Below are 14,497 nucleotides of genomic sequence, written 5' to 3' on the forward strand. Positions count from 1 at the left end.
CTTGCCATCCTCAAGCATGACCCTGTGGTAAGAACCTCCACAATCCAAGCTGGAAGAAAAACTTGTAGCCTTCAATTGTTTGTGACTTTGCAACATTTTTGTTCCCTCCATAGGCCAAGATGCTGAAGCTTGGAAAGAAGGGAGCACCTGCCAAACCCAAGGCATAAAACTCTATACATGCTGACAAGAGTTTGATAAATAAATCATTTGTTTCAAATATAAGAGTGCAACCCTTAATTCAAAATTGATTCACAAGGCTATTTATTTCACATAAGCTGACAAAGACTTTGTGTTGGTGCTGTTAGAACACAAGGCAAAGAGGAATATCAAGCACACAGGTTAAGCAGCATTTATCATGATTAAATAATTTGACCATTAGAAAAAGATGGCTTTTCAGGCAGGCCTGCAATGTAGCCCAAGACTTGCTCAATACATTTAATTTCACATGGCATGTAGGTTTGTACACTAAATATACGATTGATTGCAGAACTCAAACCCATTTAGTACTTGGTTAAAAAAAGGGTACATTTAATCCATTATGCAAATCCAGTCATCGGAGGGGCTTGGGATATGGGGTTTGACCACAGGCCTCACATTGCTGTACCATGGGTGGGTGTCACAGGCTTATTGAGTCCAATGGTACTGCACAACCAGCCCGCAAAGTCGACCTGCTCTGCCTCAGACTGTTTGATGAAAGGATGCACCTGAAGAAAAAGAGGAAGGTGTGAGATCGCTAAAATTGTGGAGAAACATTTAGGTGAATACTGCTAAATGTGAACACTCACCATCAACTGTTTGAGGTCTGCTCTCTCTGCAGGATTCTTTACCAAACTGAAATGGAGACACAAATGATCTTAATGTAGTGCATTTACACCACTAGGTGGCATATTTTCAAACATTACTCCAACATACCACTTGTTCACAAAGTCTTGAAATTCAGAGCTAAATATCCCAGGCAGCTTTGGGGGAGGCTGAAAATGCATAAAGGTCAAGTAAGCACTGAATGGATGAAATTGCTGACAAAGGTATGTTCATGTTGTGTAGTCATAATGGGCATACTCACCTCATTGACTATGTAATCAAGCAGCTCAAAAATAGCCATTGGTGGTCTGCTGTCAGACCCGTATGCTAGGGAGTAAAAATAAAAGCCTCTGTCATAATTCACTGTCTTGTCTGCACTAATCATCACTCAAGGCCACCAATATACTGTATGTCCCTTTATGACAATGCTCTCATTGATTTTGTTGTAAACCATTTGAACAGACCTTTTGAAATATTTTCAGTCAAAACACTGCAGAATCACAGGATAAACATGTCATGTCAGACTTACAGCTGCCTGGTCGCCCGGGGGGCTGTGGCTTTGGGGAGGACTCGCTGCAGCCTGCCTCTCCTTCCACTAAGAAGCCAAAAATCTGTTCCAGTTCCTTAGCATCAGGTGGTGGGATGGGAAAGCGTCCAATGGCCATCTCAACCAGGGACAGACCCATACTCCAGATGTCCGACTGAACAGAGTAATGGGTGCCCTGTAAACGCTCCGGCTGCACAACAGATGTGCAATTAAATCACTACAACCATTAGCGATTTGTATATTAAATAGAACATTTGTGACGTACACATGTAAAATCTAAATGGTTCAAGGATATTTGTCACATGTTCCAATGCAGGGCCTACTTTTAACATACCTATTGCTGAAAAGATATTTGGCCCACTTGACATGAAGCCTGAATGAATTAAGCCAGTCCAAGTTGATTTGTGGGTCATCGAAATGGGGAATTTAGTCTGAACTGGGGACACTACTTCCCTTACACATAAATCAGAGATTTAATTCAACTGTAACCGGAATCGTACAGACTAATATGGGAATGATCAGCGGGAAAGGAGGAGTATGCCCATTTAACTCACAGACATGTAAGAACGAGTGCCCACGAAGGAGTTGGCCATGGAGTCTATGAGCTGTCCGCTCACTCCAAAGTCACACAGCTTGATCTCACCACGGGAATTCACTAGGATGTTAGAAGGCTTGACATCTAAAACAAGAAACATGCAGTATATTTAGGAGAACACGCTGGGCAAGCTGCTGCAAAAGCTCAGTGCAGGCTTGTGTGTTATAACATTTTCTTTCATTATTTAAATGTGCAAGATAAATTCTATGCATCTGAAATAAGGAAATTACTGTAAGGTACTGTAAGATAAATACTCTAAAGTCATTTAAAGCACTTCATTGATACATTTTACGGTCTTGTAAAGGGGCAAAACCTTATTTGATTGATACCATCTTTTAGGATATTAAATAGTGACTGACCTCTGTGCATGATCTTGTGTTTCTCCCTCAGGTAGGAGAGCCCTTTAATGACCTGGAAAGACAAATATTGCATATCAGCGCAGTAAGGATTCAGAGTACTAGTTGTGCAAAATACATAATGTACTAGCACATATGCATCAATGATGAACAGTTTTATATCCATAAATAAAACAAATATAGCTGTAGTGTGACATCCAGAGCACCAAACTGGTAGAAGAGGTGTTGGAGCTACCCACAGCGATGCTGACTTTGCCAAGGATCTGCTCCGGGATCTTGCCTGCCTTCTTCAGTGACTGGTCCAAGGAGCCACCATCCTATAGCCAGCAGGGAAGAAAAATATAGGGAGCTTTTGCTGAAAAGGCTCTTTGAAATTCAAAACATTTAAACCAAATGAGTTTCTCTCAATACTAAGGAGGTTATACATGGAGGAAAACACATGCCAGACCTGTTCAGCTCATTTAAAGTGATACTGTATAAACACACTGGTAGCCAGAACCTATTAAAGATAAGTACCATATGCTCCATACAGATGCTGATTTCGCCATCACTGTAGAAAGCTCCGTAGAAGCCCACAATGTAGGGGGAGTTACACTCATGTAGCACCTGCAGCTCCCTAATGATCTGGTTCCTAATGGCTGGTTTGATTTCCAGGTGGATCAGCTGGAACACATCAGAAATCAACTTTTATTTATGTTCTCATCATACAGAACAGAAATACACAGAGATTCAATGTTCTTTTTGGACGGCTGTGTGCACACACACACACACACACACACACACACACACACACACACACACACACACACACAATTATATACTATACATGTTACGATTAAGAAAAAAATGTTTTAATATGGATGAATGTTGTGGTTGGTGTGTGGATCTCACACAGTGGCTCTTGGACAATGTGACACTGTCCCACTAATCCACATTTTATGTTGTTCAGAAACTACTGGAAAATTACAGATTACAGAATTTGACTCTAAACACTCAAAAAACTGATTCCTGTAAAAAAAAAAAAAAAAAAAACATACTAAAGATGTTTATTACATATTATGTATGTAATTTTTTTTGTCAGTGTCTTCACTCCAGCCCTTCCTACAACCAGCCATCAGGGCCGCCGCTTACCTTCCTCGCCATAATCAGACCAGAGGGTCGGTGGGAGACCTTGAAGACAACTCCTCCGTTGCCGGCACCCAGCTCACAGATCTTCTCAAAGTCATCGTCCTTCAGCTCTCCCACCTTCTGCTTCTGTGTCAGAAAGGCCTCCAGGCGTTTCCGCTGCTGCTCATCCAACTCAAGCTCCTCTAGTTTCTTCTGCAGTGCTTCTAAGTTTGTTCTTAGATAGATGATAAAGAAAGACAGAGAGAAAAATTAGCTCATTGTAAGTTTATTTGTCCCTAAATAAATAGAGCCTTGATTCCATTCAGATGGAACTTTTGCAGATGTTCTTTGCCAGAAGCACAGGCTGACTACTGTATCTATTGTATCATTGAAACCTTGGAGAGAAAACAGAGCTTTGTCTGTGACAACTACTGTTGCACATGCCCACAACAACCATCCAAAAGAGCCAGCAGGCAGACAGAAGGGGTTGCAGTTTGTGTTTTAGTGTTCCTTCTTAGATCACAGTGTGAGGAAGCTTGGAGTTCCTCTGATGCCTAGAGCAATCAATTGTCAAGAGAACTCTTCTGCTGCTTTCTGACCTCTCCTTTCCCTCCCAGTCCACTGTCTCAAAACATTGGATGTACTGCAACACAAAGACAGCCTAAGCTTTTATCAGTGACTTTAAAAGAAGTTAATGACTCATATCCAATGAGTTGTCATATTTCAACTGATTAGATTTTTTTTTTTTAAACAAGCGTAGATGTCTGTTCATGGAAACAAGGCATAGATGGGCATTCATGAGTAAATATTTTTGAGTAAATGTTTCATAATGCAAAGCTAAAGAATAAATCAAAAAATGTTTAATGGTAAGGACATCTTACATGCCAAAAAAGTGTACAAGCGTGTTCCATCTTCATAATCTATACATCTTTCATATGTGCATGCTTATCTGATGATAATAAGATGGTTTTCTTCTTTTATCTTTGTACTTAATCATGAGTCAGTGGCGAGCAGCCAGAGCAGGGGCAGTACGCTCTTCTCTCCGCTACTCCACCACACAGCAAAGAGAGGGTTAAGTGGTATTATTTTTGACAGTAGGCCTGCATATCCATGGAGACGAGGTGCTGAGTTTGAGTTGGTTGTGGGTAGTGTGGGCGTTTTGTCGACAAGAGCTGGAGGTGGAGGAGGCTGTAGATATTGAGAAGAGGGCACACAATATGTATGTGGGAGGGACTACAGAAGCTGCACACAGCAGCCCACACCCCTGGGCGCAGAAAGAGCGAGGACTATGCTGGCCTTTTGTGCTCCATCCACACAACGTCCAAGGACATCTAGTAGAACTTGAATGCAAAAGACGCAATATTTCTATGGCTTTTCACCAAGCGCCGGAAAGATGGTGGCATCGCTGTTATCAGAAAATGTGGTGTTGAGCCAAACATACATAAAAGCCCTATTTTGCCTTGTGACTTTGGCTTGCAAAAGTATTTGTACATATGTTGCCATTGTTAGTTATTAATTGAAAGAAATTAAACTGGCAATTGTGAGGCCTACATACTGTTTCCCTTTTAAGACTGCTGTAAAGCTGCTGTTTTCCCACTAAAACATCCTCGCTTTTGAAATCAGATGACTTTGAAATTTTCCCAATATTGACTCCTATTATAAATGAGTTAAATTAGTTAAACTCATGATAAATGCAAATTAATAGTTTGAGGTATCACAAGGAAGGCATGATTGTATTTTAAAAAGATTTTTTGTTCTGGAAGAAAACTTAACAATGAAGTGAAATTAATGTTTAGCAACCACTTGTATATCTCTGACTACAGGTCTCCGCTGATAATATTACATGCTTGACTGGCATTAGGTTGGCCACTTAATAGGCCTACACTTCCCCCATTGCTGCCAGCCATTTCACACTGAGAAAGCATTTTGCGGGATGTAATGGCGATTCCTTTTCACCAGAGTGGAATGGTCTGGTTTCAATAAAATCCTCATCGCATTAAGCTCATTCTGCACCCACTATGCAACAGTTAGTATGTGCATCAGACCTTACTGTGTGCTGGTCCAAAAAATACCACAACATAATGTTCTAATGTATGTGTCTGGTAAGTTTTCATCAGTTTCAGCTATAATGTTGACACTGTATTATGAGACTAAATGTCATCTGGAATTATTGCAATCTAACATTCTTATTTAGTACAGGCATTTTTTCACAAAACCCATTTCAAGATGTCACAGTAGAAAACCACAGGTGCAATTGTTAAAATTAATGATGGTTGAATTCCATTTGGCTGCTTCAGTTCCAGGGTCCTATAGGCCGAATCCCTGTCGCGCTAACCCAAAAATCACTTCCAGGTAGACAAATTGCCGTTGAGTTGAACTGCGGAAATATGTGAAAGCGGCAAACTTGTTTATTTCTGTTGTCATTTTTAGCCATAACAGTAGCGTTTAAAGATATAAAGATAAACACCATGGTCCGGACTATCTGAGCTGTATTCTGCTCTGCTTATTTTCTATACTGTGTTGCTTTGATAAACCAAATCTAGCATTACGAACAGCAACATCTCACTGCCTGTAAAGACGGACATTTTCTTTAGTTTGTGTCCCAACAAGTATCCAACCTATTGTTAGTAAAAGTGTTGACATAATAAAAACCCATACAGGCCTCTTCTTCCAATCTTTCACTATAGCAGCCCCAAACATACACACCCATCATACTATACCACAAGTGGAGCAAATAAGCCTGTTTCTTTAAAATAGGTCATCAACTTCCCTGATCTGCAAACATTTGGCAAAGCTCTAGCTTTTCACAAACAAATCACCCTTACACTTTAGGGCCCTTGCAGAGCAAAAATTAGGAAATATGACTTTTCCTAGTAATTTTTATAGAGGTATTTACCCTGTTTGACCTGTATATTTTTGGAGGTGTCTATGCATCAACCTACTTCTTCATGATATATACAAGTTCGGATGTCGATTGGTTGGGAAACTTTTTTGGTTTCTTTGGCATCTGACATACAACATACAGTTTCATCAGTAGATAAAACCAAACTTGTATTGTAACCTTTTTGCCATTTCTTCTTCATGTGGGTGTGCAAGAATTTGGTTTTATGCAGTGTTAAGGAACAAAATGTGTGCAAAAGTGCAAGGGACAACTGTGTGCTTCTGTGTGCAGATCCATCATCCACCAGCACCGCCCTGAAATGGGATTTGCTTTTCCTAAGACCTTCAGGCAGCTGAATATGTGGACCCAGATAAAACAGTCTTTCTATGGAAAAGTGGTCTGAGTGACACCAGGCTGCGTGGCTTTCTGTCAGCACAGTGTCACAGTGCACAATTCAGCAGTATTCCTGGACACAGCAGATACTTCCAAATATCTGATTCAGAGGTTGTTGCTTTATTCTGACGTGCTGCTCTTCTGCCTGTTACAGCTCAACTCCAGCCAAACATTATGTCATCATCATTTACCCCGCAGTGCTGTGGAGATAGGTCTGGCAATGTGAGACTATGTCATTATCAAACAAACAAAGCCAAGGCACAACTCCCCCCTGTGATAGATCCTGCTTCTTAAATGTCAGAATGTGCGGCTTTACTTTGTCTTAAATTTGCTGAATTTTATTGAGATTTAACGCATTTGATTTGAGTCCATTATTTTTTAAGTAGGCTAATTCATTGCAAAAGACACAAATGTATGATCTAATGATGGAAATTACACCTATACAACACATTAGAAATCCAGCCATTCACAAGGGATGACATGTTATGTAATTTTCATCTCAACTGATGCAGCTTGTTGCTGCTGGACTGACGGGGCTTTTCTCTGTGAACAAAAAACTAGAGCATGGTGTCACAACTATTTAATATCTCCATTATTGTGTTTTCTTAAATGGTGATGGGAAGAGGCCTACTCAAAACTTATCCAACACACAGATATTATTCTACATGCTGCCTCCCTGCAAAGGTCAATCTGATTAATCACTGTACATACAAAGTGGGCTGTTAGCAGTGGTTTCAAAATTGTGGTCCAGTGACCCCCTCAGGGGTCTTTGAGCTGGATTAAAGGGGGTCCCCAGCAAAAAGGGGAATCATTTATGTTCACCATTATTCCATTCTATAAGTAACACAATGAAATAATGTATGACTATTTTGGTCATGGGTTTTATACACTTCCTGTAATTAAACATCTGCTGTACATGAAAAAAGTGTTTCAGATGCAGGACCCTGGGACAGAATCTTATCAAATTGGGGTCTGTGGTCTAATTTGAGTCACCTTAGGGGTCCTTGATGCAAAAAATGTTTGAGAAACACTGTGTTAGAGTGAAGGAGGGACCTGAGATTTGCACATTATAAAGCTTTTTAATGGCAGACACACATTTCAAATACAGATACAAATTTCCCTTACAATGGCTCAGTTCCATCAAGTGCATGCTTTTTCAATTGCTTTCATTACCTGCATCGGGGACTGGGTTCTTCTTTTCATACCCTATCATACATGACATGTTCTGGAAGGACAATCAAAATATATCCAAAGCCGGTGAGCCAGCCTTGCACAATATCAGGCCCCTGGGACTAGCTCACCTAAATGGAATGCAGTCATGTAATTACAGCTGTGTTTTTCCTGCTATGACATGCCAACATGTCTTCTGGAGAAAAAGGTCTATTGACAATGTTTAAATTTTCTCTGCTGAGAAGCACTGCAATGTTATTAATGCATGAAATCAAGTAACAAAATAGCTTGTTAATTGGAATTTTTAACATTTTTGCAGTTGTAACATTTAGTGTAACCTAGTGCCACACACACACACACACGCACGCACACCACACACCACACACACACACACACACACACGCACACACACACACCACACACACACACACACACACACACGGGTTATTCAGTTATCTAGCCTATGTTCCTGCAGTTGTCACAAGCCTTTATAGCATATTGGACATATATCTAACATACGATCGATCACAGAGCCATTATCAGTATTCCTCATTCTTAATCTTGAACATCATTAGAAGATGAATGTTGACACTCACTCTGTGGCTCCGGTACCGTTGATAGTGTTTCCATCGGGGATCGGGTTGAGTTGGATCGGCTCTGGCTTTCTTCTCTTCTGCATGTTACACACAAGAAACAAATCACGAGCTACAGGAATAAGGAAGGAAACCCAGAAGAAAAAAAGCTCTGGTTTTAAAAAGGCACAGTGAGGTTACTCAAGAGAGACTGACAGAATAAGACCCACAGCTTTTTCAGTCATGAGCTGGAGGACCTGATATTCTTCTTAATGGGTGGATGTGAATGAGGAATTATCCGGGAGATGAAACGTCACAAAAAATATTTACATTCGTCTTCCGGACAGCATGGCTGTGTTTGGGACGGCGCCCCCTCTGCTGGTGGAAGGTGGGTATTAACCTACCATCAGTGGAGGAAGAAATAGCAATTCCAAAGTGTAGAAGAGTACAAGTTAAAAAAAAATACTTACGCAAAAGTACTAAAGTATTAGCATCAAAATATATTTAAAGTACAAAAAGTAAAAAATATTCACTATGGAGAATGGTCATTTAAGAATATTGCATATTATATTATTGAATTATAATTATTGATGCAGTATGCACTGTGAAAATTACTTTAAATGTAATGGTACATATATATCTATATCTATCTATATCTATCTATATATATATATCTATATATATATAGATATATATATATATAAAACTCATCCACACATGCAAATAACTGCATTTAGTCCTCAGCGTCTACGATACACATATACATACATACTGCTGGGTGTGTTGTGAATTTTACCAGTAGGTATCAATGAAGTATTATCTTTACCCAAAATATCTGTTTTGGCTGTTTGGCTGTTTTACCACTAAATTTAACAATGACAAAGCCATATGAATACAGATGAAAATGGTGTATTTTTCATAAAATAAAACATTTTTATGTAGGATCTCTCTCATCCCACCTTTTTATAGATGCGTAATTATTCCAAATCCAGAATAGCAATGATACACTCGGACCTTCCAATACTCTCAATGTCAAAATGTGTTATTTTAATGATCCTGTTTTAGGTAATTTACTGTCTCTTACCAGATGCAAGCACAATATATTTTAATCAACAGCCAAAAAGAATCTACTGGAAAATTTAAAAGTGAATGGCATACAAATGTGAGTTTACTTTCATGCAAGTCATGTGTTAATTATCAAGCAAATAGTGTTAATGCATTCAATGCAGGGGAAATTCATGTGAACCTATTTTAAAGCCACTTCATGTGATTGCTTTACAGTAACGTAATTTATTTCTTATTAGGATTATACATTAATGATCAGTGGATATTAAACAGACAGCATTTAAGTCACCATTTTCAACCAAGCTATAAAAATGTTTTCGCAGCTGCCAAATTTAAGAAACTTTTAATATTTGGAGCTATTCCCAATTTTGTCTTGTTCCCAAAAATTCTCTAATCCTCCAGCATTTTCCTCTCTAACAACTCCTCTTTTAACAAAATGTCACCAGTAAAAATGTGTTAATCTTTCTAAACTATTCTCTCAGATCACTAAATAGAAAAATATTAGATCTAAATTTTCTCTTTAATTTATGGTATATGTTGTATTCTGTCAGACTGACCTCTGTGGACAAAATGAATCAAAACCACAAATGACAAGAGCCCATCACCTTCCCTTGTGAATGATCTTGCTGTCAGCCCAACCTGTACTATGTAGATTAGTCATCAAGCACAACTTGAAACTTACTGCCATTTTTACAATCTGCTCCAAAGTCTGTGCACATTGTCTTGACACAGACAGACACAAGGCCACTGAGCCGTGCTTGGTTTACCAAAAGCATCTTACTGCCAAAATCATCTTTTTCTCCATAAACCCGGGCTGACAGAAAGGAAAGATTGGTTGTGTCCTATCTCGAGCCCATGGACAGGAACCGTGTGAATTCTAAGTGGCTTTTGACAAATTGGGTTGTGGGCACTCGAGCTTATCAGACTTGACTACAATCCCGGTCTCCCACATGGACCATAAAACATCTACACTAGTGCATTTCCTTCCTGGGGGTCGTACTGCTTAAGGGTTCAAAAGCTGACGTGGTTGGGAACCACTGTTCTATACTCTCCAAAATAATATTTTGTTACTACATTTAATCTGTGGTAATGCCAAACGTCTTCCAGACTTGGTGGGAGGTGTTGCAGTTTTTTTGTTTTCTAGTTCTACATTGTTTTTGAGTTTTAAAAAACATAATCAAAAGTAAAAAAAAAGTGATAGCAAATATATAGAGATGATGACATAAAAACTAAAAAAAGATTTGAGTTCATTCAACTTGGGATCTGTGTTATATTACGCATGAGAACAGGCTCATTATGACAACCCCTTTTCTCTCAACCCCCCAACATGGGCAAATATACAATTTTAACAAATCTTAACATACACAATATGTACCAACTGACTTTGACTTTCATTTCCAAAATGAAATGTTCTACTTCTATTTTAGACAGCAGATTTTTAAAAGAGGTATTCCCTAGTGTTGGTCCTTTCATTTTATTAATTATTAATAGTTTGCTGATGTCTGACATCTTTCCAAAGAGTTATAAACACGCAATTATTCAACTGCTACTTAAAAAACCCAATGTAGATCACTTTTTACTTGGCAATTGCCCTTGTGAAAGTTTCTAATGACTTGCTTTTAACAGCCGACAGAGGTGACTGCTCAGTCCTAGTGCTTTTAGATTTGTGTTTGTTTGACATTATCGACCACCTCCTCCTCCTGCACCACGTCGTTCAATTGTGGGGTTCCTCAAGGGTCCATTCATGGCCCACTGTTTTTTTTTTCATATACATGCTTCCTCTCAGCAATATCTTTGAGAACCAATGTCTCCCATCACTGTTGTGCGAATGACACAAAGTTATATGTATATAACCTCCTTTTCTGCCTTAATGATGTCAAGTGCTGGATGTTGCAAAACTTTTAAAAATTGAATGATGACAAAACCAAGATTATAGTCAACGTTCCAATTAACTCTTCCAGCCTTGTTCACAGCAAGCTTGGTTCCCTCACAAATAACATGAACCTGACTGTCATAAATCTTGGTGTATTATTTAGTGTTGATCTTTCTTTCAATGCTCAATGCACTGTTGTTCAAGCATGCTTCTTCCAGCTTAAAAATACCTCAAAAATCAGATCTTTTCTGTCTCCAGCTCATTTAGATTTGCACAAGGTTGTACATGTTGCGAGGACTTCTAGCTCACGCAGTAAGAGCGTACGCCTTTGTAGGCTGATGCCTTTGCAGCGGCTGGGATTTGAATCCGACCTGCAGCCCTTTGCTGGGTGTCATCCTCAATCACTCTCCCACCTTTCTGACCACTGTCACTCGCAAATAAAGGTAAAAAGCCCCCCAAAAATAATCTTAAAAAAGTCCCGCCTGGACTATTGTATTGCACTTTATGTTGGTATCAGCCAGAGCTTATAATATGGGCCAACATTTCTGAAGAATGCTTTCAGCTCCTTGTTGAATTAATGCCACATAGAATCAAGGCAGTTCTGAAGGCAAAAGGGGGCCAAACACAGTATTAGTACGGTGTTCCTAATAATCCTATAGGTGACTGTACTGTATACATATATATATACATATATATATATATATGTATATATATATGTATATGTATATATATATACATGTATATATATGTATACATACCACATATCTGACAGCCCTATTGGACAACTGTTAGAATTCATATTATGGCAAGAACCAATCAACTAAGTAAAGAGAAACGAGTGGCCATCATTACTTTAAGAAATGAAGGTCAGTCAGTCTGGAAAATTGCGACCACTTTGAACGTGTCCCCAAGTGCAGTCGCAAAAACCATCAAGCGTTACAACGAAACTGGCTTACATGAGGACTGCCCCAGGAAAGGAAGACCAAGAGTCACCTCTGCTGCTGAGGATAAGTTCATCAGAGTCACCAGCCTCAGAAGTTGCAAGTTAACAGCAGCTCAGATTAGAGACCAGATGAATCCAACACAGAGTTCTAGCAGCAGACACATCTCTAGAACTACTGTAAAGAGGAGACTGTGTGAATCTGGCCTTCATGGTCAAATAGCAGCTAGGAAACCACTGCTGAGGAGAAGCAACAAGCAGAAGAGATTTGTTTTGACCAAGAAACACGAGGAATGGACATTAGACCAGTGGAAATCTGTGCTTTGGTCTGATGAGTCCAAATTTGAGATCTTTAGTTCCAACCGCCGTGTCTTGTGACGCAGAAAAGGTGACCGGATAGATTCTACATACCTGGTTCCCACCGTGAAGCATGGAGGAGGAGGTGTAATGGTGGGGGGTGCTTTGCTGGTGACACTGTTAGGGATTTCTTCAAAATTGAAGGCAAACTGAACCAGTATGGCTACCACAGCATCCTGCAGCAGCATGCCACATCCATCTGGTTTGCGTTTAGTTGGACCATCATTTATTTTTCAACAGGACAATGACCCTAAACACACCTCCAGGCTGTGTAAGGGCTATGTGACCAAGAAGGAGAGTGATGGAGTGCTGCGCCTCCACAGTCACCGGACCTGAACCCAATCGAGATGGTTTGGGGTGAGCTGGACCGCAGAGTGAAGGCAAAAGTGCTAAGCATCTCTGGGAACTCCTTCAAAACTATTGGGACACTATTTCAGGTGACTACATCTTGAAGCTCATCAAGAGAATGCCAAGAGTGTGCAAAGCAGTAATCAGAACAAAGGGTGACTACTTTGAAGAATTACTAGAATATAAGACATGTTTTCAGTTCTTTCACACTTCTTTGTTAATTCCATAATTCCATATGTGTTCATTCATAATTTTGATGCCTTCAGTGATAATCTACAATGTAAATAGTCATGAAAATAAAGAAAACGCATTGAATCAGAAGGTGCGTCCAAAACTTTGGCCTATAAATAAATTTACATTTATATATGTATATATATATATATATATATTATACACAGTATAAATGGTGTTACTTCATTGTTGTTGGCTGTGTTGTTCTTGGTTTTATTTGCTTTTTGCACTTTGTAACCTTGTTAAGAAAAGTGCTTTGGAAATAAAGAGTATTATTATTATAAATTGGTTGTGGACGTATGACCACTTTATACAAATCTTATAACAAAGATTTTGCTGTCAAAAGCACTACCTTCCAGACTCCCTGTTTGAGCTCATTGATCCTTGCCATCATCAATACATACATGCATCCTTTTTGCTGCAGTTGATCCAGCTTGCCATATTGTTCTCCTAGACATGTTTAAGTACAAGAGATTATAGATTATAATATTACATATTTTCTCATTTACTTCCAAAGGTAATCATGCAGATGCAGAGTCTTATTTACCCAGGTGTTGAGATACAAGATGATGATACTATCTCTGAGATTTCTTCTCCATCCCAAACACAGGGGTGTATGTAATTTAATTTGTGGTGATCTAAACATTGGAAAATTGCACTTAAAGTCACTTGAATGTTTTAGCTGTACTGTACAGAAAGATGTATGTTCAAAGTGTGTTTCCATACTCATCTGCTAAAGTGGGAAAGTTTATCTGTGCTCACCTTTAATCTTCATTTAAGATGTGTATGTACAAGCATGATTTTGTGGCATTGTTTGAAAGTGAATCATAGTAAAGTATGCAACTTACACAAGTGTGATTTGGAAAAGTGAAACCTCAAGTGCATAAACTATACACTAAGAGTACACTTTTCAGTGGAAACATCTTGTGTCCATCAGTTAATTAAACTTTTTATATGAATAACAGAGATTCTGGATTTATCAATAAGGGAGAAGGAGGAGATGTCATTTCAAGATCTTTTAACAAAGTAACTGTTTTTTTTGGGTGGAAAAATCAGACTGACATTATTATTCAAAGTTTTTTTTAACATCTTAACATGTCTGGAAGGGATCTTAAAAAAAATTCAGCATCAACATTTCTTTGCAGTCGGTGTTCTTGAATATGTGGAAAATCCACAGACCTTGCTGTCAAGCGATGTTATGAGGGCGATTTCTTTGTTAGAAGTAGTTACAATAAAAAGTTGATTGTGAGGTCTGTGTATT

At 39.0% G+C, this 14,497-nt stretch overlaps 1 protein-coding gene across 1 annotated transcript; it reads right to left on the reverse strand.

Moving 5' to 3' along the window:
* Positions 1-237: 237 nt before the first annotated feature.
* Positions 238-8,738, reverse strand: map2k1 (mitogen-activated protein kinase kinase 1). The gene is made up of 11 exons (XM_032524658.1): positions 8,447-8,738; positions 3,431-3,641; positions 2,816-2,962; positions 2,539-2,616; positions 2,303-2,354; positions 1,903-2,027; positions 1,331-1,538; positions 1,064-1,128; positions 913-971; positions 786-831; positions 238-704 (listed from the first exon to the last, which is right to left on the reverse strand). Exons 1-11 carry the CDS (start codon positions 8,527-8,529, stop codon positions 591-593), a joined length of 1,188 nt encoding a protein of 395 aa, XP_032380549.1. The 5' UTR covers positions 8,530-8,738; the 3' UTR covers positions 238-590.
* Between the last annotated feature and the right edge of the window lie 5,759 nt (positions 8,739-14,497).

The sequence above is a fragment of the Etheostoma spectabile genome, chromosome 8 (genome assembly GCF_008692095.1).
Source record: "Etheostoma spectabile isolate EspeVRDwgs_2016 chromosome 8, UIUC_Espe_1.0, whole genome shotgun sequence".
NCBI classification, from domain to species: Eukaryota; Metazoa; Chordata; class Actinopteri; order Perciformes; family Percidae; genus Etheostoma; species Etheostoma spectabile.